Below are 24923 nucleotides of genomic sequence, written 5' to 3' on the forward strand. Positions count from 1 at the left end.
AAGGAACATCTATATCTAAATTTTTTAAATTTAGATATATCCACGTACATTTTAAAAAATTTATCTTTAGAGATGAACAGAAAAAATAGCTCAACAATATATTTAATCAACATGTTTAGTATGCAAAGGAATATGTCAATTTTAAAAATAGTTGAATGTAAGGATAAGCAAACAGTAGGCTAAATTGGAACAATTGATCTATTTCAATTAAATTAAATTAAAAAATATGATTAATCGTACTAGTTCTGTTTAATCAGTTCATTAAGAGTTTTGAAAAAAAAATAGTCAAATTAAAAAATATATTTTAGTTACTATCTATTTTTACATATTTTATCAGTTTCATGAAATAAATTGATTAATTCAGTTGGTTTAATTTTATATTTTTAAAATCTTAATTGATTTAGTTAATTAAAAAAATTGTAGTGACTAATTAATAATTGAATTAGTAAATAAAAATAAATTATTTAATTTAATTTGATGAAATTCTAATCAAAGCTCAACCTAGTTGAATGGATAAATGTCAACATGGATAGTATGAACATGGATCAGAAGCAATTCTGGGTTATCAATCGGTTCAATTTTTATGGGCCTAGTCCTTGAGAACATAAGCACATACGTCTAGCCCAAAGGATTTTATAAGATTTCCGTGAGCAAATAAATAAATTACCGAATATTTATCTCATAAAATGGTGATATCACGTCATTTATATAACAAATCAATAAATATTAGTGATAAAAAATTTAATTTTTTAATTATTTATTCTTTTATCACTAAATATACTAGACAAATTATTGTTAATTTATTGTATAAATAACATGGCGCGTCTATTAAATTGAATACTATTCTTAGATTACAGACAATTTTGACCATACAAACACAAAGCACCTTTATGTTGTTGAGTATTAAAACATCAACACGGAAATTATTCAATTATCCATCAATTTATGCCTTCACAATTAGGGATGAACATTTAATCGGTTAAAATTTAAATTTAAATTTTTAAATTTAAATTAATCGATCAAATATTTAATCTTGATCAAACATTATATTTTAACCAAAATTGAATTGAGTAAAAAAAATCCATCGAATATTTAAAGTACGTCATGATAATTTTTTATGATACTGTTATGATAATGTTATGATAATTTTTATAAAAATAGGCTATGATAGTAGCATGACAAAGTTAACGATAATAGTATGATAACGTACAAAAACTAATTTTTTACAGAAAAATTATGATACCGAGATGATAATGTCTCTACTGCTTTTATGATAACGGGGTAAAATCATAATTATTTTTAATAACGAGAGTAAAAACATATGTATGAAAAAAAATGAGATATTTTTTGTAACTTTTCCGTATTGGGATAAAAAGTGCAAATATTTTTGTTTTTTAGGTAAATATATAAATCTCCCAAAACTAAACCTGTCCATGGGCTTGAGTATTCGCCTAGACCCGACACTTAGGGCTGAACTTGGATAATAACTTTTCGTCCCAAGTACCTGAAAAAGCCGTCATTTTACGGGCAGACTCGGCTTTTATTTTGATACAATTCTTCATGTAAGCCCGAAAATGCTTCAGTCCGCGTATATCAACTGTAAAAGCCAATTTTTGGTAGGGAATATGAAGTTCGAACTAGAATCGGGTCGAGTTTGAATTTATATATATAAAAAAAAATTAGCGGGCCCGGACCAAGCCCGGCTCATGAACATGTATATTAAAACCCAATAAAAGTTCATTTCAACCCTCCAATTTCCCATAAAAGATAAAAAAACATTTAAATTGATAATTTTGGACAAATAAATCCATTACTAGAAGAAATTGAACTATTTAATTCTAAATCTTGTAAAAATAACACAACAATAAAATACCCATTTTAAAAAATTCAGTGTAAAGTGATCCAAATTTATCAAGCTATGGGTTTATTTGCTCACAAACTACTAATTTGGACATTTGGATCACTTGTAACAAGTTTGAGGGGTAAATGAATCTTTGTTATTCAGAAAACAGGAAATAGAAAAAAGGCAAAAGGTATAAAGAATACCCTCGACTTTTTTCAATAGTACAGATGAGCCCTTTTAGTTTTTTAAGCAATATTAAGCCCTCGTATTTTTAAATTTGATTAATTAAACCCTCGTTGTTTTAAAATTGAACAAATAAATCCTTTTAGTTTACTTTTGGGACACTTAGCCCCTCAAACCTTTGATAAATATTTTAAACATTTAAATTATTTTTGAACTTTTTTCTTATATGATTTTGAGAGACATGTCAGTCATTAACGAGTGTTTGTAATTGTATTGGACGAAAGAGGTTATTTGTTCTATTTGAAAATAAAGAGATTTTTATTGAAACCAAAAAAAATAAAAGGATTGATCTATACTTTTCTGAAAACTACAAGGGTTTCTTTTTTTGTACTTTTTGCCCAGAAAAAACATGTGGCTGATGCTAACTTGACCCGCAGAAAAAGGCGTAGTCTTGATTCTGCTCCAATTTAATTTATTAGTACGAGCTTCACTTTTTTTTTAATTAATTTAAATGAAATTTAATTTCCGCTAAAAATGTTAGTGTTGTTGTATTACAAATGATTTTAAAGATTTATGGGGTTTTCAGCTGCTGTTCGCTCCTATCTTCCTCCCAAGGTTTGTTCTTTTTTGCTCTCCGTGTCTTATACGGCTGTGTTTTGCTCAACTTAGCTCTTTAAATTTGTGTTTATAGTTAGAGAAATTGCATAAGTTTTGAGGGTCCTTGTTTGGATTAATTATGTTTAAGAATTCATATGTCAATTTCATTGTTTGCAGTCAGAATAAATTAGTAGTGTTTTTGTGGACTTTCAAAAAGGATTAAATTTTGATTCTTTTTTTGATATTTTGAAGCATTTTCAAGAATTTTTAAGTGGGAAATTAGGATGTGTGAATTGTGATTGTTGTTTCCTACGTGACACTTCATTCGATCAACGTTTCCCGTTTCGGGAAGAGTTTGAAACTTTCGAACACGAAATTTTATTTTCAACGTAGAAACTTTAATATAGGACTGTATTATTGTGTCCATGCCCAAGTGTCCTGTTTTCCCGTATCCGTGTTCGTGTTACTTATGTTGTTTCAGCTTACTTAATTTATGTTATAGGTGTTTATTTTCTGTATGTTTTGCTTTGCGGCAGTTGTGTTCGCCAAAGTTCAACTTGAGGCAAAAAAGAGTGGGTTGTATAACACTTTCAAAATCAAGAATATCTTCACTTAAATCAGTCTTAAAGAATTCGAGTATCGATGACAATGGGGCAGCTGAACCTGCAAGAATTCTTCTTGAAAGATTATTTTCACAGACACAGAAACTTGAAGAACAAATGGGAACATCAGGTTCACATTCACACCTTACCGCTGACGCTCATCCCGGCTTTAATCTCGAAATCTTGGAATCTGATCTTCTTGCTGTTTTGAATGCGTTGAGAAAGAAGGAAGAAGATCTTCAAGATGCAGAAAAACAAGTTTTATCGGAGCATACTGATTTAAATCGTGCCAAGGAGAAGTTGGAGCTACGAGAGAAAGAAATTGCTGATGCTTATTCCAAGCATGAAAATCTAGAAGGCGAGATTAAACTCGCGAATCATAAGTTAGCTTCTCAAGCTAGACAAATAGAAGATTTGAGGCTTCAACTTAAAGAGCGAGAGACGGCTATTTTTGCTGCGAATTCAGCATTATCCTTGAAGGAATATGAGTTGAACAGAATGAAAACCGAGTTGATCAGTAAGAGCGAGGGAGCTGAGAAAATTGATGCTGAACTGAAATGCAAATCTCAACTCTTGGAGGAAGCTAACCAAGTTGTGAAGAAACAAGAAACTGAACTTCGAGAACTTGAAAATGTTGTCCGTGAGAAAGAAGAAGAGCTGAAAGTTCTTATGAATCTGAGGAAACTCGATGAAGAGAAGTTGAAAGTTGCAGATGCTAAATTGGAGAAGCAGACAATGGAATGGTTAATAGCACAGAAAGCACTGAAGAAGTTGGCAGATGAAACAGTTAATCAAATAGCAGAAACTAATGAAACTACGGAGGATTTCAGAAGAGTTAAAAAGCTATTAGTTGATGTGAGGTCCGAGTTGATTTCTTCACAGAAAGTTCTGGCATCTTCTAGAAAGCGAATGCAAGAACAGGACCAATTACTGAAAACACAATTGGCGGAACTCGAAGAAGAGAGGAATAGTGTAATTTCTTACATGACCAGTTTGCAAGATGCCCAAATAGAAGTTGAGAGTGAGAGGGTAAAACTTAGGGTTGCAGAGGCTCGAAACAAGGAGCTTGAACGAGACTTATCTACGGAAAAGGAGTTTACAGAAGATTTACACGTGGAGTTGAAAAAGGAAAAATCTATTTTAAAGGAAGCAATGGAAGAGATTTCTTCTCTACATCAGGACATGGAGAGGAAAAATACAGAATTTGAGCAAATTCGTAGTCTTATTCAGGATAAAGAGTCGGAGTTAGTGGAGGCTAGATTCGAACTTCGGGATTTGAAATCTGCTCAAGTTTCGCTTCGTCTTCTGTTAGATGAGAAAGATATGCAACTGATTAGCGCAAAGAAAAAGTTGGAAGAAGTAAACGAGGAAGTTGCAGAGCTAAAAATGCTTTTGAGCAGTAAGGAAGACCAGCTAATTCAAGCAACAAACATGCTAAAGGAAAAAGAGGAGCATGTTCAGATAATGCAAGATGAATTGAATGAAACGAAGTCGAAAATATCCGAAGCTGAAACTGTAGTTCAACGGATAGTAGAGCTTACTGACAAACTCGTCGTCTCAATTAAGGATGAAGATTATACTGCACTTACGCCATTAAACAGGGCAACAGATGATTTTAGGCTGCAGAAGGAACAGCTTGAAACTGAGCTCAAGCTCACTCGAGAAGAGTTAAGAATGAAAGAGACGGAAGTTTCAGCTTTTCAGAAAGCTCTTACGACAAAAGACGAGGAGCTCAAAGCAATTCTTGGGAAATTAGATATGAGAGAAACAGAGCTTAAAAATCTTAAGGATGAAAGAGATGAAGATGCTAATAACGATCTGAAGAAGCTTTATGCTTTGTCTCAAGAAAGTATCGGTCAGAAAAGCGTCGGTGATCTGATTACTGAAAAGCTTCAGCTCGAGGCAGCTCGACTTGAAGTTGAAGCAGCAACCACTGCTTTACATAAACTTGTAGAGATGAGCCAACAATTTGTAAATAAAGCTAGCATGAGCATTGAAGCTGATGCTGATATGGTTATGCTCTTGCAAAATGAGTTAGATCATGGGAAAAACATGTTTGAGAACAAGTGTCTGAATGAGGTTAAGACCGAAGTGGCTCGATTGTCCGCTTTGACAGAGCAGCTAGTGGAAGAAGCCGGAGTTTCTGTTGGCTCAAATCGTTCGGATTCTTAAGCTGAGTTGCCGATACTGTATATAACTTGTCTTCAATGAAATCAGTTGCAGCAGCACTGATTCTTGTAAAATTGATGAGTGTAAAATGATAGTGTATGTACTCTTCACGGGCTTCATGATCAAACTGATATATAATACAATTATAGATGTTCCTTTGTCATATTCTTCCATTATTAGATTCTGTATTAGATTCGGTGTTATTATATTCTAGGATTTGAAATGTAGACAGGTTAACAAAGTGACAGATTGATTTCTTTTCAAAAACAAAAGCTGCACAACTCCCTACATTTATTTAACTGACATTTATACTAGAAATGTAATCGACTCAAAATCAGCTCAGCTGAATGAGCTCGCGATCTTAATCAAATTTTAATTAATTTATTCTTTTATCCTTTATAATTTATACACATTTACAATGATACATTTATTTATACTAAAATTTAATTTTAAAAATATATACAGATAATTGAATCAAATTCGAGTCTCAATTATTCTACTAAGTTCGAGTTCAAACAACTAAAATGAAACTTGATGTGAGCACGAGCTTAACAATATTTCGACTCGATTTGATCACACTCCTAATTTCTATTAACAATAAAGCATGCATGCAGATTGTAAGCTATTATTTTAGCAACAGCAGCCCTACAACAACTGAGGAGAAACAGTATGCACTTTATCAGTTTATAGCTATTATTAACTATATACAAGTTTTTGAAAGCTTAAAAAGATCAACTACCGGGCAGCACCGAGGATGTTTGCCACCGATGGTGGAAACCAAGCTTGGTTACCGCTACTACTGCTACTTAGGCTATCGGTATGTTGGCCGTCGTTTTGCACTATGGTAGTCTGTTGTTTCTTCCCTTTGGATTTGCCCATTTTCTTCCCTGCGAAAAAACCTATTCTCATGGCAGTAAAAAGACCTAAAGCTATCAGAAGTGGTCTCACAGCCCAATGTAAATCCTCAAGATGTTGATACTTTTTAACCATTCCGAGGGAAGTAGTAAACGAAACCTCTTCTACTTCAGCTGGATCGGCTAAGAACGTACTATGTTCGTCCCGGAAAGTTATCCTGCCAGGGAACTTGACAAGAAGGCAGCCGTTTGGCAGAATCTGCCAAATCTTCCCAGTAGCCCAAGCCCCTTGTCGTTTGCGAGGCCAGTCAAATCGCGAGCTGACAACATTAACTTTCAACCTCACAAATTCACCCACAAAATAAGATTTCGCCATTTGAAGCTCTGAGGAATTCCCTTTCCAAAAAGTTTCCATTCCTATGAATGCCACTACTGCAGTTCCGTCACGGTTAATCGAATGAAGAATACCCACAGGTGAGTGCTTTTTATCGTCGTCCTTCAAACGTACCCAATCCCCCGCCGCCAAGCCAAAAGTGACTCGTTCCAAAGAGGGTACTGAAACCCTTAACGGGTCATGAATACCATGGACCCTCACCAAAACAAAAGCATTTTGATCTGCATCACCTTCTAATCCCACCACTATGGCTTCTGGAACATCCATATTTTCAGACTTGCGAAAATTAGGTGGCTTTCTGGAGCGGACCGTATCACCAACTTGCAGATGATCCTTCAAAAGAAACCACTCCGAGTAACCTGCGATACCTGGTTTGTCTAAGATTATGCTCCCATATCCGGTCCAGCCTCCATCGCCATAAACTGCATTCTGTGAACTGCAAATTGCGCTTCGATACATAAGAAACTTGCCAAGATAAAATAATAATTGCCAAACAAGAGAAATTCTTATTCCACTGATTAAAAAACTAACGAAGGAATACCATTCAAAGGTTTATTTTTCATATGGAAACAATAGTGACTGTTAAATCAGAGCAATCTCCTCCAATCCAATCGTCTATAGCAGTCAATAAATAATTTAACAATATCTCTTGGAAAGTGCATAACAGCATAAAAAGCAAATCCTACAAGAAAATGTTCCCAAATATAAACAAGCCTATGTAATTGTTTTTACGTTCCCAATTAAACTTTGGATCAGATGATACATCTTAACCAATTGGTTTCCATTACAAATAACAAAGACCTTTGGCCTATATGAGAGGTTTGAAAACTGTACGAATAAACTCAACAAGTTTCTCGGCATGCCCTAAACCATTCAAATCTATATGCAAGCAATCAACTATCTAATTCCTGCTTTAACAATACACGAAAAAATGAAAAAAGACATTCAAAAGCTAATTACCTTTTAAACACGCGTAAAATGTCTCTCATTAAGGGTCGATTCCTGAAGTCATAATCAAAGCAACTGCGGAGAATATTTTCCACTGGAGAAGGTAGACCTTCTGGAATGTGCGGTTTCTCTTGTTTTCTAACCACTGCATCATATATTTCTTCAACTCCGCTTCCACGCCAAGGCTGAACGCCTGTCAACATCTCTATAATGCTGCACGCAAATCCCCATGAGTCGGTTTCTACAGATAATGGGCCTCTTACTTCTGGTTGCCATTGTTCTGGAGCCATGTAGTTAGGGGTTCCTAGCTTGCGAGACAAATCTGAACTTGGCAGTGGGATTCCAAGTAGTAAGTATGGGATGCCAACATCTCCTAAAACTGCATGGTCAGTTTCATTAAGAAGAAAGTTCGAAGGTTTAAGGTTCAGAACAAGGAGTTCTTTTGCATGCATTTCCGAAATTCCCTGTGCTAATTGAATCCCGTACCTGCAAATATCAGCAAATACTGAGGATCTCTACCATAAACATTAATTAGAAAAAGAAGAGCAAGGATATAATTCAAAGAACCTCAACACATCAGCCAGCGACAGCTTCCCTCCTTTGAGATTAGCCATTTTATCGCCAATGGATCCCTCATAAAACTTCATAACGATGCAAATCTACAATTACATATAAGAAAAGCAACACAATTAACACTGAACACTCACATATGAAAATCAAAACTTCTCATAGCACATCAATATACAACAAAACCACTCACCTTCCCATTGATAACAGAAATTCCATGAATCAAACACACACCTTCGACCTCTCTAGACTCTCGAAACAAATTCCGAAACTTATCCAACAAAACCCTCATACAATCCTCCTTGACAGGATGCAACATCTTAACAGCAACTTCATGAAACTCATCATAATCTTGAGTTGATTCATGATGAGTAGCTAACCAAACATCACCGAAAGGACCCCGCCCGATTCGGTGTCTAAGCTTCAATTTTGCAGGGTCAATCCAAGGAGTTGACTGATTTGATGAAGCTACAACAGTTCTAAAGTGGTCAGGATCATCATCTTCAAGAAGTTCATACTCAAAAGAGGTAACAGGCTGAGCAGGAACAACTTTTCCAGCCATTTTACAGTAATTCTGACATATAAAGAAAAAAAAAAACAGAATTCAAATTCAACAGCTCCAAATTTCTAAATTTATATATCTAAAAAAAGCATGAAATAAGAATTAAACAAGGGAAAAAATACTTACTTTGGTAATAGGAGCAGAGAAGTCGACGAATTATTAAGCTGAAAACAGAAAGAAAATTAATTTAATTTAAGGATTAGATACCCATAAATTAAAAATTGAAATTACGTGATTGGATTGAGAAAAATTAGAGGGCAGAGGAGAAGAGACAGAGATTATTAATAATTTTTTGGAAGTAGAATAATTATTTTGGTCGCTGAAAGTGAAAGCGAGAGAGATACTACTGTAGCGGTATCTGAATCGTTCTAATTGGGCCCTGTTTGGCTGTTTCTAGATTCTAGATTTTCGATTTTCTCCAACGTTGGGTGAGTTCATTTGTTTATGAACCGAGTTTTGTGAGTGAGTTCTTCAATACATGTTAAGCAGACAAGGAAGTTGTTGATAAAATTAAGGATCATAAGATCACATTATGTTTGAATCTTTTTTTCTTTCATAAAATAATCCAATCTTTCTTTAGTGAATAATAAAGTTAGCAAAGTAATAGTGAGAATTTTTGTGGTAATACTTCTTCGCATTGCTAGGAGGATAACAGAAATCTAGCGTCGAACTCGACCTCGACTCAATTATAAAATTTTAAAATTGAAATTCGTCTTAATTTATTCAGGAGTTTGAACTTGAACCGGAGTTGAATAATTGAGATTTAAATCCGATTCGACCAAATTCGATTCGATAATCTGAATAAATATTATTATAAATATATATTATTATGAAAGGTAAAGAAAACAAATAAATAAAAATTTGATTAAGCATGCACGATGAATATTTTGATGCTTAAACTCGATTCAGTAATTAGCTCGAATAGCTTGATCTCGAGTATCTTTTTGAGTCGGTTTCTAATAGCTCTTGAGTTGTATCATAGTTACCAAAACAAATTACACAAAAAACACTTGAAGAATCAGTCGCTGTAGAGTGCCACTGCATCAGCTTAAACAATGGCAGTTGCTTCACGGCTTCTACCAACTGAAAACTCTATGAACCAGCCACTGTCGTTCGAAAGTTGCTCAAATTTGGCTAACTCTTTGGATTACTTAATACCCTTTTCAAGACTTATTGCATATACAATAAGATGAATGATTCATTGATTTGTGAAAACAAAGAACAATGCAAAGTTAACAAAGCTCAATAAACTGTCAAAACCCTCTTGTCATCCGTCGAATAACCAATTCACTCAAAAACTCGATCCAAGTAGAATAACCAATCCATCCAAAATTTTAAGTTGCTAGGTGAAGCTCCGACTACAATTTCATCGAATGAGCGTTTCCCTTGCATTAAGTTAATCAAAAGAGGAATCGAGGATCAAAGTCCATACCTCGATTACAGAAACTATAATACCATATCAAATAATTAATCTACGCAAAAAATCAAAAGATAGAAACTTAACAACTATGGTTTCTTTGTCTCTATCGATAACAATATACAAATTAGTATACAAATTATGAAATAAACCGTAGGTTCAATTCTTCTCACAAGCGTTTTTCTTCCTAATCATAAAGAAGAAACACAGCAATTGACTAAAACATAAAATCATGATTTTAGGTTCAAAGCAATACTTAATTAACTAACTCAAAATCTTGACAAACCCACAAAAGAAAAACGAGTGATTACAATTAAAATTCTCTCATTAATTATAATTATTACAAACCCATTAAAAAGTATTGGACAACACATATAAACATCAAATCATAAACTAAAAAAAAAACAGAATTATTAAACAGGAAGAACCTTCTTAACAATGCCATCACTAAGAGCAGCAATCTGAGAATCAAGAGACTTAATTGTCTCCTCCTTCTGATTCTCCAAATTCACCAACGCCTCTTGCAATTCCGCTTCAATTTTCTTCTTCTCCTCAGCGAGTTTCTCCTCCAACTCGGCCTGAGTTTCCTTCTTCATCTTACTAAGCGCCGCCGAAATCTCCGCTCTCGCCGCCCTCATAACCGCCGCAGCTTGCTCCTCCAGCTGCTTCACCTCCGACGAAGTGTCCTTAACGCTGCTCAGCTTTTCTTTAATGGACTTATCTCGTTCGTCCATGAAGTTACCCAGTGGGCTGAAGTAAAGCTTGTCGAGGCCCACCATGAGTAGCAAGAACTGGACCATCATGATTGGGAGGGTTAAGTTGAAGTCGAAGAGAGCGGCCTTTTCTATTTCAACGGCGAGTGACGGCGGTGCGAATGTGAATGAGGTGGCGGCGAGGAGGGAGATTGATTTCAGAGATGTTAATTGGGTTTTGGTGATTTTTGGTAGTTTTGTGAAGTGGGGGAGGTGGAGTTTGGGTTTGGTGGCGGTGGTGGTGGTGGTGGGGAGGGTGGAGGAGAGTGAGATGAGTGGTTTTGTAGAGGCCATGATCACGGCGGCGGCCATGGCTGGTAGGGGTGGAATTGAACAATAAGATTGGAAATGTGGTGGTGATTTTGAGATTGAAAAGATGGTGAAGATATTGAAATTATTTTTGTGTGGAAATTTAAGATGAAGGGCTTATCTTATTTGTTTGCCACACAAATTGATTATGGAGAAAATCTTGTGGAGGGTGTGAAGTGGCACCTTGTTTGCACGTGCACACGTGTGTATGACTAAAATGGGTAATTGGATTATAAAAAATGGGTATTCGGATTCTTCATTGGGTCAAGCTCTTCACTCTCACAAAAACATAATTAACTCTAATCTGTTTTAATGAATGATCTAAACAACAGTAGAACCATTTGGGTCCATGTATTTATCAATACCGAGTTCTAAGGACATTGATCTCTTTTTTTACGGAAAGCGTTAACGAGAACAATTCCGATAAAAAATAAATTAGAGACTTAATATCAACAAAAATAAAAATATAAAGTTAAAGAAGTACACACATTTAATTTTCGTTGCGGAAAGACCAAATGCCTACAAAATCAAAAGTGTAAGAATTCAATATTGACGAATACAGTATCAAAAAGTTTATAAATACATGGATCCAAATATGCGTTTTGCCATTTATAGTCAAAATTTTAACATGAACATGGCCTGGGCAATAGATGGGAGAGACTTGGATCATATCATCTAAAATGTAAACATTTAATATATCCAAATGAAGCAACATTACCAAAAGATACATATGAAAAGATGATCCATAACTTAGTCCCCTCTCCATTCATTCTTTTGAGAATAATGACTATCTCTATCACCACAAAACTGTATCACCTTTTTAAAATTGCCCAACAAACTACATGTAGATCTAGATGGGGAAGAACCTTTTGAATTTCTTTCTGAGGTGGGCAATCTCGAGTATGGGAACAATCGTTGAACGAATCCAGCCCACCTCGAATCTTTGTGTTTAAAAATGTCATCTATGTCATTGTTTTCATTGGAAACTCCAGTCTCCATATCACAATGATCATCATCGTCCTTGTTGTCATGATCTCTCTCTTCGTAGATATAGCGACTCGATAGAGAACTGCAAATTACCAATTGCATCAATTTATAGTTTAGGTGATGATAAGAACAGTTCTGTGCAACTGAAAAAAAGATGAGCATGATACTATACTTCACATGTTCAATAAAACAGGATAGGCTTTATAAAGAGCCTTACATTCTGTGATGTTCTGAAGCAGCAATGTGTTTCGATGATCTTTTCTTTCTGAGATTATAACTCGTTGAGATGTGCCGAACAAATTGAAGCTGCAGAAATATGAAGACATCATCAAGTCATTCTGATAATTGTAACAAATACGAAGCAAGCAGAAACACTCGAACAGAGCTACTATATTTGCATTAATGAGCTTAATTAATTTGTAAATCCTACTACTTTGAAACTCAAACAAAACATTTCGAAATGGCAATGCTGTACACGACAAGGAATTCTCTAACATACATTTATTCGGAAATCCGAGTCTATATGAAACTCTCTTATGAAACTATGATACCCTAAAGTTCCTTCTTGTGAGAGTGGTCCTCCGTGAATCCGGTCTAGAAACTAGCTTTTTGTTCAATAATAACACAGTACGAGCAATAATATTAAATACAAACCTGATCACCATCTCTGATGCCATAATATCTGATGCTGTCAGTTTCGGTAACTAACTTCTGACCTTCAAACATCAAGCAAAAATGGCTCCAAACATGCGGCCTTGATACCAACAAGAACAAAGAAAAGAATGAAACACATAATCAAAGGTGAAGAAACATTCAAAAGCATCTCAAAAATGGAGAAAACGGAATGAAAGAAATCAGTCAAGTCAAAACTTACTTTTAAAAGCAATTTCTCTCCTAAGTAGACACGGAAAAACAGGACACTTGACACAGATACAGATACAGCGAAAAAGTGTTACATTAAGGTTTTCTATGAACAAAAATTAAGTTTATATCTGAAACGTAAAGTTTCCGACACGTTTCCAAAACAGAAAACGTTGTTTGAATGAAGTATCTAAAATTTAAACGATGAAAACAAACAAAAGCAGTTAATTCTGAAAACAAATGTATAATTGCATATTATATAGTTTACCATGAAATTTTGTCTGGACCTTTTTGAGGCATATGACTGAATACAATCTCAACCGCCTCTTTAAGATCCGCTACGGTGGCCGTTTTCTTAACATCAATATCTATTATAACAAAACCAGAAAACAAGAACAAAAATAATTTCAAAATCATCATAATTTCATATAAATTTGTCAAGCAAAAATAACATAAAAAAATTACCGAAAGTGGAGCCATCCAATTTAAGAATGGAGAGTTTAAGAGGCTCTTCAGGTAGCATACAATATGAAATACTATCCACTAATGTAAGATGGGACATTGACGGCAAAGAACTCGACCGCCGTTGAAGACCGACGGAAAGTTTGTTCGGAAAATTATCGTCCACGTCGATGGCCAGACCCACAAGACTCATTCTTATAATTAAATTGCTTGTTTAAGGTTGTAGATTCTTGAAATAAACGAACACGCAAAAATGGAGCAAACCGACAGGTTAAGGATTTGTTCGATTTTTGAAATGTTTTTGTTTGGCGAGTTTATGTTTGTCGGAAAAGAGAGAGAATCTGGAATTGCTTTGATCGTTGGGGGCGTGAAGAAGAAGGTGACGGTTTTTAACGGTTTTTGTTTTTCATTTTCTTTCACCAGATCACTCATCAATGTCGATATGGCGCCTATTTTATTTCTGTCTTTTTTTGTAAAAAAAGAAAAGAAAAAAAAATGAAAATACAAATTAATAGAATAAAGGATCAAAGCGCCCCCTAATTTTATGACATAAAGCATTTAATTCAATTTTTATTTTTTTTAGCAACTAATCCAAAAATTCTTCATTTTTTGGTCAGATAATCTCATACCCATAATTTATATTTTTATTGCAAAAATAGGTTTAGGATAATTTTATTGCAACAATTAGTGAACTTTCTAATTTATTTTTCGCATCCTTCACCATCTATTTGTATTTCACGCGTTTTAAAAATACAATTATAAGATTATCCGACTAAAAAATAAAGGGTTTTGAGGTTAGTTGCCAAAAAAAGTAAAAACTGGATTAAATGACACCGGCTAACAAATTCGGGGGCACATTGACCCTTTCTTCCAAATTAATATATTACATAAAATCAAAAAAAAAAATACTATAACATCCTTTACATATAATATAATCCATATTTGCAGTTTTTATACAAAATTATAACAATGTTATCCTCTATCTTTATTTTTTTTAATATATTAGTAATTTTTTTATTTTAGTATCAATCAATTAAATCAAAAAAATTTAATTAATAAAATTAAATATCACTACAATCCTTAAAATTATTTTAAACATAAATATTAATATAATATTTTTATGAGATCTTATATTTTGATGACTTCAAATGAAACTTACTTTATAAATTTTTATTTTAACTTTTAAATATTTTCTTAATTTTTTTCAATTTTCTAGCTTTGCTTACTTCTTTTTAAAAAAAAAACTTTAAAAACTAAAATATTCATTATTAAAAAAATATAAAATCATTATAATAAGGCTTAATCTATCCTAAGATCCTTGTACTTTCCATTTTTTCTTTATTTCGTCCTTAGGCGTTTTTATTTATCTACTTGCTCCATGTACTTTTAAAAACAGTTTTATAAAGTCCTTTTATTTCTTTACTTTGCCCTTATACTTTTAAAAATAATTTTTCTTGGTTTATGACATTTTTGCATTTTTGTTAACAAAAGGACCTCACAAAACTGTTTTCGAAAATATTAAGACCAAATAAAAAAAATCTTAAGGACACAAAGAAAAAAATGAAAAGTATAAAGACCTTAGAATATATTTTGCCTTATAATAATAAAATCAATAAAATTATTAAATTTCATAAATAAACAACTTTTGTTTATACTTATGTTAAAAATGAATTGAAGAACTAAATTTAAATTTACTCGTTTGACTTAGTTGACTAACAACATGAATTAAATGAATGGAATAATAAAGACAATAACCGAAGAAAAAGTGAAGAATGACATTGTTTGATTTTAAAACAATATATATAGGTTATGCTATGTATTTATGCTAATATTTTTTTTCTTTTTTAAGTTAATACTTAATCCTAATTGTCATACAGAAGAAATAAATATGGACAAAATAGTTAAAATCATTACTCTTTATTTACTCAACTTTTTTGTCAATTTTATTTTGTTTCTCAATCAATTCTCATAGTCTGTGGGTTGAATTAGAGGTATGACTAGAAAATTATTGACAAAAAATAATACTATCAACACAATTAACATAGTATTGAGAAAGAAAGGAGGAGAAAATAAGAAGGAAAAAGAAAGGTATGTTATGGGGATAGGGAGACATTAATTAAAAGGGATGATAAGGAAAGAATAATTATTAAATCAGCATGATCATGTACTGAATAGCCTGTAATGTTCGTCCATTAGAGAAGGCAAAGAATCTTATATTGTAAAACAATGTAATGTGTCTCCTAAATATTCTGCATTTTATATGTTCTGTATGGTAACAAAAAAATGAGAACAAAGAAAGCAAGCTTCATTCTCGTGATGTCGATGCTTGCCAACGTAAGCCTTGATTAGAAAGTCGGATTAGTAACTCCCTACTCATTAGAAATCGCCTTGATGCAACTAAATAATCTCTTCGAGCAACTCATGAATAACAGTAGCTAGGAATTAGAGCAGAGTTATCGACAACCATTAACTTACAGTATGTACACATGGTTTCAACCATTACCTCCCTATCAGCTTATAGTAGGCATACAAACCGGAGCCGAAAAATCCAAGCATTTGTCCAATAACGTTGAACTGTAAGAAGCACGTAATTAATTAATCTTAACTTACAAAATGAACTGAAGCATATTTAACTGATATCTGTAGAGTATGTGGGGAACGGAAAGAAAGTAAGGAGAGTTTAACTCACAATATCAAAGGGAAGCCCGCCAAAAATCATCCAGCCTAGACCAATGGTAAACAGGTCCTATAGTAACAGAATAAGAAACATGAAATATAAGTGACAAGGCTCATATGAATTTTATTAGAAGACCAAGACAAATACACAGGAAACCATAAATTTCATAAACTGGTCCAAAAAAAGTACGAGAATCAATTCAGCTATAATACGGTTCCAATGGAATTCAGGGTTTGACAAGTGGCAGAATAAAAAACCAATAAACATACCTTCAGGTTACCACAAATTGTCTGTGTGAGTGCTGAATTAAGAGTAGTATTCAGAAAAATACTGTAATTCAAGAAGAAAGCCAGTATACAAGAAAGAAGTAGCACAACCTGCAGAAAGCAAGATGTCATGTGGTCAGAATCTGCAGAATCATGCACAAACTGTATTTAGAGTCATAGAAACAGGAAACAACAGAATAAGAAGATAAATACTAGGAAAGGGTAATGTTGTCCACCACGGAAAATTACAAGAACGTGGATAAAAATAATTAAAAACAAATGCTAAGATTTAAGCCTTTATACAAAAATATCCTCCATGCAGTAGGTAGCTGCAATACAATATATTTTGAGTAGATAATTACTAATTATATAAAGAGTCGAGACACACTTGACACTTGTTATTGATTCAATCTTAGCACACATGTACAAAGTCCAGGATTTGTAACAAAATTACAATGAAGAAACTTCATATATGCAAAATGGGGCTAAATTACCGTGCTGCAACATAAGCATTAAGAAAAGTAATGCGGGAAAGAAAAGAGTCAATTCTATTAGTTATTGTACCATAAAACCAGGAGCAAAAAGATATGGGAAATTCATTGTCATCCCCAGATCACCACGAATAAATGTCCAAAATAATAAAACTGGTCCGCATAAAATCCCTATTATGGCAAGGCAAAAAGAAAAGGTATTCAGACATATAACAGAGAATTTAAGAAGGCATAGATGGCATCATATGGAATTCAAATTAGATATGTTGACTAACCATTGCACCACATAAGTCCAAAGCTGTTGAGGCCGCTGGATTTCCCTGGAACAAAAACAAAAAAGATATGTTAGATGCTTAACAATAGAGATTTTGAGATGGTTAAGGAATTATAATTTCAAGGAAAAGAAAGAGAAAATGCCAAAGAGAGGATGCTACCAATGCGGCTAATAGTTGCAAGATAAATTGCTGTCGTAATGTTGGCTAAGAAGACAACACCATATCCATAGAAGTCAAAAGACAAATCCCGAGCTCCCGCAATAAATGCACCAATAATAATCACTCCCACACTGATAAAATCCTTAACAATTTCAGTTGAATGAAGCAATCAGAAGCATCACATCACAATACAATATTGAATTTTTCCACAACCAAAAGCTGATTCAGTTTCTTGATAGCCATCAAACAGATATTTTCAAGTAGAGAAACACCTAATGTTTAAGGAGTTCACGTAGCCTTTTGCGATGCCAAAAATTGAAGGTCATAAATTGCAAACTTTCTACCAGATGGACCATTTTGCAGGTCTCAAATTAGGAAAATAATGGAATTTTTGGAACGAAAACATATACTCAAGTATAAAATTCATGCAGTTGATGTCCTTAAAAAGCCCAGAGTTTATGTTGGAATAGGTTTGATCTTCCTTCAAAGTGAGCTTTGATTCGTTCCCCTCAAAGCTACACCAAGCAAGCTATTGCAGTTCACTAACCTAATCGTTGTTTTAACTCACACAAATATACTCTTAAAATCTTTATTCTCGAGTGTCAATATTCAGTGAAAAAATAAACAGCAGCTCAATGCCACTTTACCTTCCAACAACGGGAGGTGTATATCTCTGTCCTGCCAGAAAGTACTCCATAACCATTGTAAATGCTACTGTAGTCCGCCTAAGGGTGGTGTACATAGGAACATTAACTCCACGAACAGACTCCATCGTGACTAGCTTTCAAAGAGAAAATTGAAATCATCTGTGGGCATTAGTCACTTGTAAAAAGAATATAAATTTAGCAAAATGTTCCAAACACATAGTGAGATCCATACCATGTAAAGCAAATATGCAACCGAAAGTGGAAGGGTGTGCATCAATGTCTGCAACGGTACAAAAGTGGTGCTACTATCGGAATTAGATAAAGATTCACCCACATTGAAAGAGATAACCTTCCAGCGTCTCAACGCATATAGAAAAGAGACCGAACTTATCATCTATAAAAACACAAAACAAAACTGTAAATATGATTTTTCCAGGAAAAAAAAAGAACTTCGGCAATCGAAAAAGGCATGAAAACATCTAAATCATAGAAAATTGATAATTAGAAACCGCTAAACGCGTTATAATAATTTAGTAAACATGCACCTGAAAGAGTGTAATAACATTTGCACTAGGGAAGTTATAAGAAGAAAGAGCTGCTTTGTTGAATATTATCAAAAGCACTGCCAAAACAAAATTCAAGTAAGTATATCAATTAGACGAGAGTTTATCTCACACCACAGTTGCGTCATGTCATACTTACAACAAGCCAATGAGTATTTGCGATAGAAAATCTTTTAATTATTACTTATTTCTTTTTATCTTTAAATATTCTACATGGCTAAGGCAGTTATTAGTTTGTTGCACTATTGACATGGCGCAACGGTTGTGCCGTATAATTTTCCCAATTAAACTCCTAAGATAAAATATAAACTGCAAGAAGACTAAATAATTCAGATTAAATACATTGTTTATGTGCTGTTAATTTGATAATAATTCAAGTATAACCAAAACTTGTAAAATCATTCAAATTAAATTCAAAATTTGCAAAACCTAATAACAATATACGTCAGAACAGAAAATCAACACAGCAGCGTGAACGGTAACGATTATATGAACGGAAATTTAGAAAAAAATTTGAAAAAACGGTTAAGTTAAGTACCGGCACAAGACATGTAAGAGATAGCAGCGTAAGCTCCTCGTTTAGTCATGGCGGATCCTTTAAAAAGCTTGTCGTCTCCGATTCCTTTAATCAGCTTTTCTTTCTCTTCTTTGTCGTCGTTGCTACTGGTGGTGGTCGGAGTAATTGACAACGGGAGTATTGAATTGTTTGATGAATTTGCTGCCATTGGTGACATTTCTGTTGAGTTTGTTGATTTGTTCGCTTCTTCCTGAAAGAAAATGATGACCAGAAAAATTGAATTTTATGCTTTGATTTTATTGTCAAATCCGCCGGTTAAATCGTCTGACTCGGAACTCGGTTTGGAGTTAGCACAGCAGTCCATTTTATTATCATTTCACATTTCGTTAATATATTTGTTATGTTCAAAGTTGGGTGCTACTAGTAGGAGTAAGTATAGCGAAATGGTTAGCAATTTTTCAATTTAACATTAAAATATTTATTATTAATATGAAAATCAATAATAATTTTGTTCACATAATTTAATTTATGTAGTTTTAGAAAAAATTATAATAAAATATATATTATTTATTTGTCTTCTTAATTCAAAAAAAAAAAACTTAAACACATTTTATTTTAGTAAATTCGATGGGCACATTTAATGGTACCAACTTAATTTTATTTGGGAAAATGCTATTTAACCCATCATTTTGTACTTCCTTCATTATCCCTCCTTATGTGACAGCATTTAATTCGTCCAATTCCCCTCAAAAAGTGTATATCTCAAAAAACAACTTTTAATACATCCATTAGTTTGTTGCCACGTCAGGTGGGTTAAAAAGGAGGGTTATATAACATTACTCTTTTATTTGGCAGTGCCAATTTTAAACACAATTTATGATGTTTTCTTAAATATTTTTTTTAAATTAATTTTTAACATTTAAATTAAATATTGAAAATTACAAAATTCAGAAAACTATGAATATAATTATTCTTACCTAAGTTGAACACAATTTATTTGAATTTGAATTGATTAAACTTTCCCTAATAAAAAACTTGCCTAATCACTTCTTAATCAGCTCATTAGCAAAACTCAATGTAACATGAGCAGCAAAATGGAGAGGCGAATCATCAGCCAATTTCTTGTTAATAGTACCCAAATCCATGGGATGCTTGATTATATCAAAATAATGATGAAGATTTAACCCCTGAACATCATTGAAAATATACCCAAATTTCAATTTACTCACCACATCAATTGCACATTCTCAGGGTGATTCGATCTTTTCACATCTTAAACCCGACACTCCAGAAAGCGGCCGTTTGTTGCCGAGAATACCCTTTTTCGGTTGAAATTTGATGTGGATCTGATCTGTGCAGACTGATCAACTGTTTATCACCAAGACATTAACCCAAGCCTTAACAAAAACCACCCAATCAAAAACTTTAATCTGTCCAGTCAAATCACTCGCTTCACTGACGGCGACGCTGAAAGAACGACGGCGGAGAGAATAACGAGTAAGATTACTGATTTTGCCATGGTTTTATTATTTTAATCAATTAGTGTAATTTATGGTTTCAGTATTTTTATATTAATTATATTAAAGAGTGTTGTTCAACTGTAGAAAGGAAAATTTATTTTTAGTAGTAATCTGAGTTGATGAGTGTGTACAGTTATTTTTTTTCTTCAATGCAGGTATAATTTGTATGTCTAATCATCATCTGAATCCAGCAAATATATGTAACAATGGCTGAATTCACAATTAGAAATCACAGATACACTTACATTCATGATTCAAAATATCCTTCTGAAGCAATCGACACGCACATTGTCGTTCTTGGAAGCAGCAATCGAAAGCGATTCATCATCTGCCTCGTAGCTTTTGTTCTTTTAGTAAACACTTTAGTTCTCTTTAAAGTCAAGGTGTGTGTGTATGTTTTTGTTTGTACTAAGCTAATCATGTTAATTCTAGCGTTTGAACTACTGACTAATATAATGGCCATTGATTTATAGGATATATCAATCAGCATTCTTCTATGGATCTTTCTTTTAAGTGCAATTTTTGTCAAATTGTTGGTTTTGAAGCCTGTTGTGAAGGGTGAGAGAGATATTTTGTGATATTGGTGCATTTTACTTTAATGTTTTAAACTTTAGAATGTTATTGGGAATATGGAATACCTGCAATGTTGGGTCCTAATTTTTCATCTGTTGTTGGAATGGCTCAGAGTCTGTCGTTGTAATGCCAGCTTTTGGAGTCCAACTCGAAACACACTATATGAGGTACCGTTACTAAGCCTATAATATATGTGAATGCACATTGAATTTTACTTATGTACAAAGCTGCATATGGTATCTTTTGCTAATTTCATTTATGGTATTGCTTTACACACTTGTATTCAGTGATCTGATAATATTCTGCATTATTTGCATATGCTTTATGAGTTGGCTCTGTAGTGAAGTTTAAGTTGGAGAAATTATCCAATGATATGAAATCAAGAATCATTGTTGTTGTTGTTCTTGATTTTGGTTCTCTTGTAACAAACATCTCAGTCACTTCTTTATCTTTTGTTCCAGTGATGTTTCTTTGGTGTTTTTACTATGAGGAAATATTGTTCTGCTGCCATTACATTGAAGCAAAATTAACTTATGCCAAACAGTTGGTCTATGCTTTTAGTAGCTATTAGCCATCTGTCAAAAGACAATTTATTTCAATATTTCCTTTCACTTGCATTAAAACATCATTACTGTGTGCGCAGTGGAAGAATTGAACGTCGTTTTGTTCCAATTGACAAGATTTTGAAACCCGTGCTGATAGAATGTGTGAATCCAGTTACTTGTTACTGGAGCTTGTCTTTGATTTTGCGTGGGGAAGCAGAACTATTATTGGTATTTAAGGTATGTAAATTTTGAACATCTAAGAAACTAACTTTTAAAATTGTGTTACTGATTTTGTCTCATTCATTAGCTATGATTGAGCAGATGAAACAATGTGTTATGGAGTTACATTTTACAAGAAAATTTATGGATCATGAGAAATGATATAGGAATTTATTTGATGTTTAATGGTGTCTATGTACTTTTGTTGTTTTATAGACAATCTTTTACTGTTTATTTAACACAAATTTCACGTTTAGGAATTACGGCCGCCTGTTAAGATGCTGATACATATCTGGAAGGCCCTATGTCGCTCCTCTGGTTGCAAAGAAAACCCAGGCACATCCGCAACAGATGGCTAACAGTACCTCAGAATTTCAGATCAAGATAAGTGATGATGTTTACCTCAATCTCGAAACTCCTCAACATTATCTTTCTATAGCTTTGTCTATCAATTTATTTCATATCATTCTTACACCATGATACATCATACACGATAGCCATTTTTTCACTAGAACTCTCTTAGCCACATTATGCCCTTGATTGAACATCTGCATTCAGCTTGCTTTACTACTGAATTTTGAGTAGATACTGTCTTTAGCTTGCTATGGTAGCACGATGGTCCAACATTGATAGGCTGGTAGATAATAGTGATTTCTTTAAAGTTTAGGGTTCCTGATCATGTAAAACATTTCAGTAGTTTGTAAAATAATGTCATATCAGATTGTAAATTAGCAACTATTTGAGAACCTTTGGATAGAAATGAGAAAGATAAACTCTAACTCGAGAAAGAGAAGTATCAAAATATGAATAACTGAGTTTTACTTCTAGTCAAACCAAATCATGTGCAAAAACAATGCAAAATGAAAAGATATTTTCAGCTAGGGGTGTCAAAATCTGTCATGACATGCGAACACAATTCACCTAACACGGAAACATAATGGAGTAAGGTTGACATGAAACATATTTGTAAACGAGTCAACCCGTTTATGACACGGCTTAAAACATGCTGTGTCAAGGGTGAGATGTAAACTCAATTCATTTATCACACAACATAAAACGTCTTATGTCAATCCAACACGTTATTAATAAATATGTTAATATGCTGTGTTGGTACGACTTATGTTCAACCTTTTAAATAAATTGGTTAATTGAACGTGTCGTGTTGATATGATCCATATTCAAGTCATTTATAATACATGAGTTAAATGGATTGTGCAGTTATGATCCATTATCGACCCATCAGTTTGAACGGATTCTTACAGTGATATATAATCTGTTTAAATACCATGCCGTATTCGTGTTGACACGATTATTAAATTAGTTGTATTCGTATTGGCTCTAATCATGTTGATGTCATCAGCATGGGTCGACACGAACACGGTTTACCAACCCGTTTTGACACTTTATTTGCAGCTGGTCATGAAGAATTAAACAATCAAGTGATGTAAATGAGACTAATTAGGCCATTGGTGGAAAACCTTTAGCTTCAATGTTATATTAGATCAAGAAAATACAAAAGATCCATGAGAATGGATCATTATTTGTTGAAGGGAACACAAAGGGTAGCCTAGGATGCTGCTGCATTAATATGAAGAGAGATGATAAAGCTTGTCTTAATAAGGATAGCAACAAACAGACCCACTGATAAGGCAGGACTAGCCCTATTGTTAAAGGAAGGTGTCCTTCAGGAGAACCCCACTGCACCACGTGTGACCTGAAGAGATATAAAACATTGGTAGGGAGATATGTAGACATATTGCATCAATCTGCCAAGTTTAGGAGTTGTTTTCATTTGAGAGTGAGTAATTGGGTGATCTTTGATTGAATATGACATTTGAATAGAAGTATGGCGGTCTAGATCAATCAAAGTTGTGTTTTTTTTGTTAACTATCTTTATTATCTCTTATCCTTGAACTCGAAGCTCGGGAAAATGAGGGGTAATTGTACCAATGGTAGCTAAACGTCTCTCTCTCAACCAATATTATTAAAGGCCTAAGGTGCCAGAATAAAATTACTAATGTACTTTTTAAATTTAAAATATTAAAAACAAGCATAACCCCCCACCCCCACCAAAAAAAAGTAATACTATAAGGTTTTAGATTTTTTAAGTTTTTTTGGATAATATGGTGTAATTGGATTTGAGGGAGTGTAGAATAAGTATTCAACGGAGGTCCGAAATAAGGGTTTTGTTCTATTTTCAAATTGCCAAAAAAGTGTACGCCTTTGGAAATTTGCCTCCCGCTTCGTGGGAAATGAGGCACCCAGGCTAGCGCCTTAGGTGCCTCGCCTATTGCGCACCTCGAGTGCATGACACTGCTTCCACATGCTATTTTTCATTTTAATTTGTGATTATGAAATTGTTGCATTTATATTTTGCAACAATAAAATATCTTGAATTTTATAAAAATAAAACAATAGAAAAATTTCTTTATTGAAGGGCTATCATTATTCTTGCATGCTTTTTTAGTCATACCTTGGAATAAAATGGGACCTTATATGGTGGAATGCTTTTGGGTACAGAGACTCGAAAAGCTCCCCACTTGTGTTTCGAATTAAGCATGTGGGTCATCCAATTTGTCAATTAATTACCATAGGGTAAATGTGATTGTGTTATGCTTATAGTTGCACAAGTAATTTAGTATCCATTTAGTTCAAATAATGCTATTAACGTTGTATAAAATCTAACCGGTAATGACAATAGTTTCAATTTTGAATCTTTTTATTTTAACTGTTTGATCAGCTTTCAACCATTCTCAATTTTAAATTAAACCTCTAAAACAAATAGGTTAAATTCCTAGGAGCATAGTTAGTACGAAACTGAAATTTTGTGGTTTGGACGTTAAATAATCAATAAAGATGTTATTTGAAATTTAATATCATTCAATAACATTAGCCGACCTATCTAATGTGCATTTTAATGAATTTAATCTCATTTGAGTCGGAAGACATTAAAAAAAAATGGAA

The 24923-nt window shown here is 33.5% G+C and overlaps 6 protein-coding genes across 8 annotated transcripts; 2 read left to right on the top strand and 4 right to left on the bottom strand.

The window, feature by feature from the left end:
• The first annotated feature begins 2478 nt into the window (after nt 1-2478).
• On the top strand, nt 2479-5557 carry LOC126669650 (uncharacterized). The gene is made up of 2 exons (XM_050363173.2): nt 2479-2641; nt 3160-5557. The coding sequence occupies exons 1-2, from the start codon at nt 2600-2602 to the stop codon at nt 5395-5397; spliced, it is 2280 nt and encodes a 759-aa protein (XP_050219130.1). The 5' UTR covers nt 2479-2599; the 3' UTR covers nt 5398-5557.
• A 303-nt stretch (nt 5558-5860) lies between these two features.
• LOC126669371 (uncharacterized) lies at nt 5861-9258 on the bottom strand. Of its 2 annotated transcripts, XM_050362826.2 has the most exons (6): nt 9064-9258; nt 8846-8883; nt 8351-8731; nt 8158-8249; nt 7603-8076; nt 5861-7078 (listed from the first exon to the last, which is right to left on the bottom strand). In XM_050362826.2, the coding sequence occupies exons 3-6, from the start codon at nt 8717-8719 to the stop codon at nt 6130-6132; spliced, it is 1884 nt and encodes a 627-aa protein (XP_050218783.1). In that variant the 5' UTR covers nt 8720-8731; nt 8846-8883; nt 9064-9258; the 3' UTR covers nt 5861-6129. The 2 variants fall into 2 exon arrangements, with proteins under 2 accessions (XP_050218783.1, XP_050218782.1); XM_050362825.2 differs by having other exon boundaries at nt 8846-9258.
• Nucleotides 9259-10440: 1182 nt separating this feature from the next.
• On the bottom strand, nt 10441-11308 carry LOC126669999 (ATP synthase subunit b', chloroplastic). The gene has a single exon (XM_050363651.2). It carries the CDS (start codon nt 11198-11200, stop codon nt 10550-10552), a length of 651 nt encoding a protein of 216 aa, XP_050219608.1. The 5' UTR covers nt 11201-11308; the 3' UTR covers nt 10441-10549.
• Nucleotides 11309-11717: 409 nt separating this feature from the next.
• Nucleotides 11718-14479, bottom strand: LOC126669606 (uncharacterized). Its single transcript, XM_050363108.2, has 5 exons — nt 13511-14479; nt 13314-13413; nt 12839-12938; nt 12402-12490; nt 11718-12266 (listed from the first exon to the last, which is right to left on the bottom strand). The coding sequence occupies exons 1-5, from the start codon at nt 13698-13700 to the stop codon at nt 11948-11950; spliced, it is 798 nt and encodes a 265-aa protein (XP_050219065.1). The 5' UTR covers nt 13701-14479; the 3' UTR covers nt 11718-11947.
• Nucleotides 14480-15633: 1154 nt separating this feature from the next.
• LOC126670724 (UDP-N-acetylglucosamine transporter UGNT1) lies at nt 15634-19505 on the bottom strand. Its single transcript, XM_050364541.2, has 10 exons — nt 19124-19505; nt 18568-18644; nt 18255-18416; nt 18023-18156; nt 17376-17506; nt 17217-17261; nt 17015-17112; nt 16454-16561; nt 16197-16253; nt 15634-16081 (listed from the first exon to the last, which is right to left on the bottom strand). The coding sequence occupies exons 1-10, from the start codon at nt 19317-19319 to the stop codon at nt 16007-16009; spliced, it is 1083 nt and encodes a 360-aa protein (XP_050220498.1). The 5' UTR covers nt 19320-19505; the 3' UTR covers nt 15634-16006.
• A 618-nt stretch (nt 19506-20123) lies between these two features.
• On the top strand, nt 20124-23846 carry LOC126670206 (uncharacterized). Of its 2 annotated transcripts, none has more exons than XM_050363877.2 (6): nt 20124-20599; nt 20756-21005; nt 21096-21180; nt 21308-21362; nt 21839-21977; nt 22217-23846. In XM_050363877.2, the coding sequence occupies exons 2-6, from the start codon at nt 20829-20831 to the stop codon at nt 22316-22318; spliced, it is 558 nt and encodes a 185-aa protein (XP_050219834.1). In that variant the 5' UTR covers nt 20124-20599; nt 20756-20828; the 3' UTR covers nt 22319-23846. The 2 variants fall into 2 exon arrangements, with proteins under 2 accessions (XP_050219834.1, XP_050219833.1); XM_050363876.2 differs by having other exon boundaries at nt 20778-21005.
• Nucleotides 23847-24923: the final 1077 nt, after the last annotated feature.

Source organism: Mercurialis annua, linkage group LG2 (assembly GCF_937616625.2).
Source record: "Mercurialis annua linkage group LG2, ddMerAnnu1.2, whole genome shotgun sequence".
Taxonomy (NCBI): domain Eukaryota; kingdom Viridiplantae; phylum Streptophyta; class Magnoliopsida; order Malpighiales; family Euphorbiaceae; genus Mercurialis; species Mercurialis annua.

Bases quoted from the DNA above. Each gene is read 5' to 3' on its own strand.
- LOC126669371 (XM_050362826.2), bottom strand. From the start codon at position 8,719: ATGGCTGGAAAAGTTGTTCCTGCTCAGCCTGTTACCTCTTTTGAGTAT. The intron at 8,250-8,350 runs GTGAGTGGTTTT...ATGTAATTGTAG, and splicing joins TTTCTGTTATCAATGGGAAG to ATTTGCATCGTTATGAAGTT. The intron at 7,079-7,602 runs GTAATTAGCTTT...CGCAATTTGCAG, and splicing joins ATTTTACGCGTGTTTAAAAG to TTCACAGAATGCAGTTTATG.
- LOC126669606 (XM_050363108.2), bottom strand. From the start codon at position 13,700: ATGAGTCTTGTGGGTCTGGCCATCGACGTGGACGATAATTTTCCGAAC. The intron at 12,939-13,313 runs GTAAACTATATA...GTTGGTATCAAG, and splicing joins GGTCCAGACAAAATTTCATG to GCCGCATGTTTGGAGCCATT. The intron at 12,491-12,838 runs GTTTGTATTTAA...ATATTTCTGCAG, and splicing joins GCATCAGAGATGGTGATCAG to CTTCAATTTGTTCGGCACAT.
- LOC126670206 (XM_050363877.2), top strand. From the start codon at position 20,829: ATGGCTGAATTCACAATTAGAAATCACAGATACACTTACATTCATGAT. The intron at 21,006-21,095 runs GTGTGTGTGTAT...ATTGATTTATAG, and splicing joins TAGTTCTCTTTAAAGTCAAG to GATATATCAATCAGCATTCT. The intron at 21,978-22,216 runs GTATGTAAATTT...TTTCACGTTTAG, and splicing joins AACTATTATTGGTATTTAAG to GAATTACGGCCGCCTGTTAA.
- LOC126670724 (XM_050364541.2), bottom strand. From the start codon at position 19,319: ATGTCACCAATGGCAGCAAATTCATCAAACAATTCAATACTCCCGTTG. The intron at 18,645-19,123 runs GTACTTAACTTA...TTGTTTTGGCAG, and splicing joins CTCTTACATGTCTTGTGCCG to TGCTTTTGATAATATTCAAC. The intron at 16,254-16,453 runs GTATGTTTATTG...CTGTTACTATAG, and splicing joins CAATTTGTGGTAACCTGAAG to GACCTGTTTACCATTGGTCT.
- LOC126669650 (XM_050363173.2), top strand. From the start codon at position 2,600: ATGGGGTTTTCAGCTGCTGTTCGCTCCTATCTTCCTCCCAAG. The intron at 2,642-3,159 runs GTTTGTTCTTTT...GCTTTGCGGCAG, and splicing joins GCTCCTATCTTCCTCCCAAG to TTGTGTTCGCCAAAGTTCAA.
- LOC126669999 (XM_050363651.2), bottom strand. From the start codon at position 11,200: ATGGCCGCCGCCGTGATCATGGCCTCTACAAAACCACTCATCTCACTC.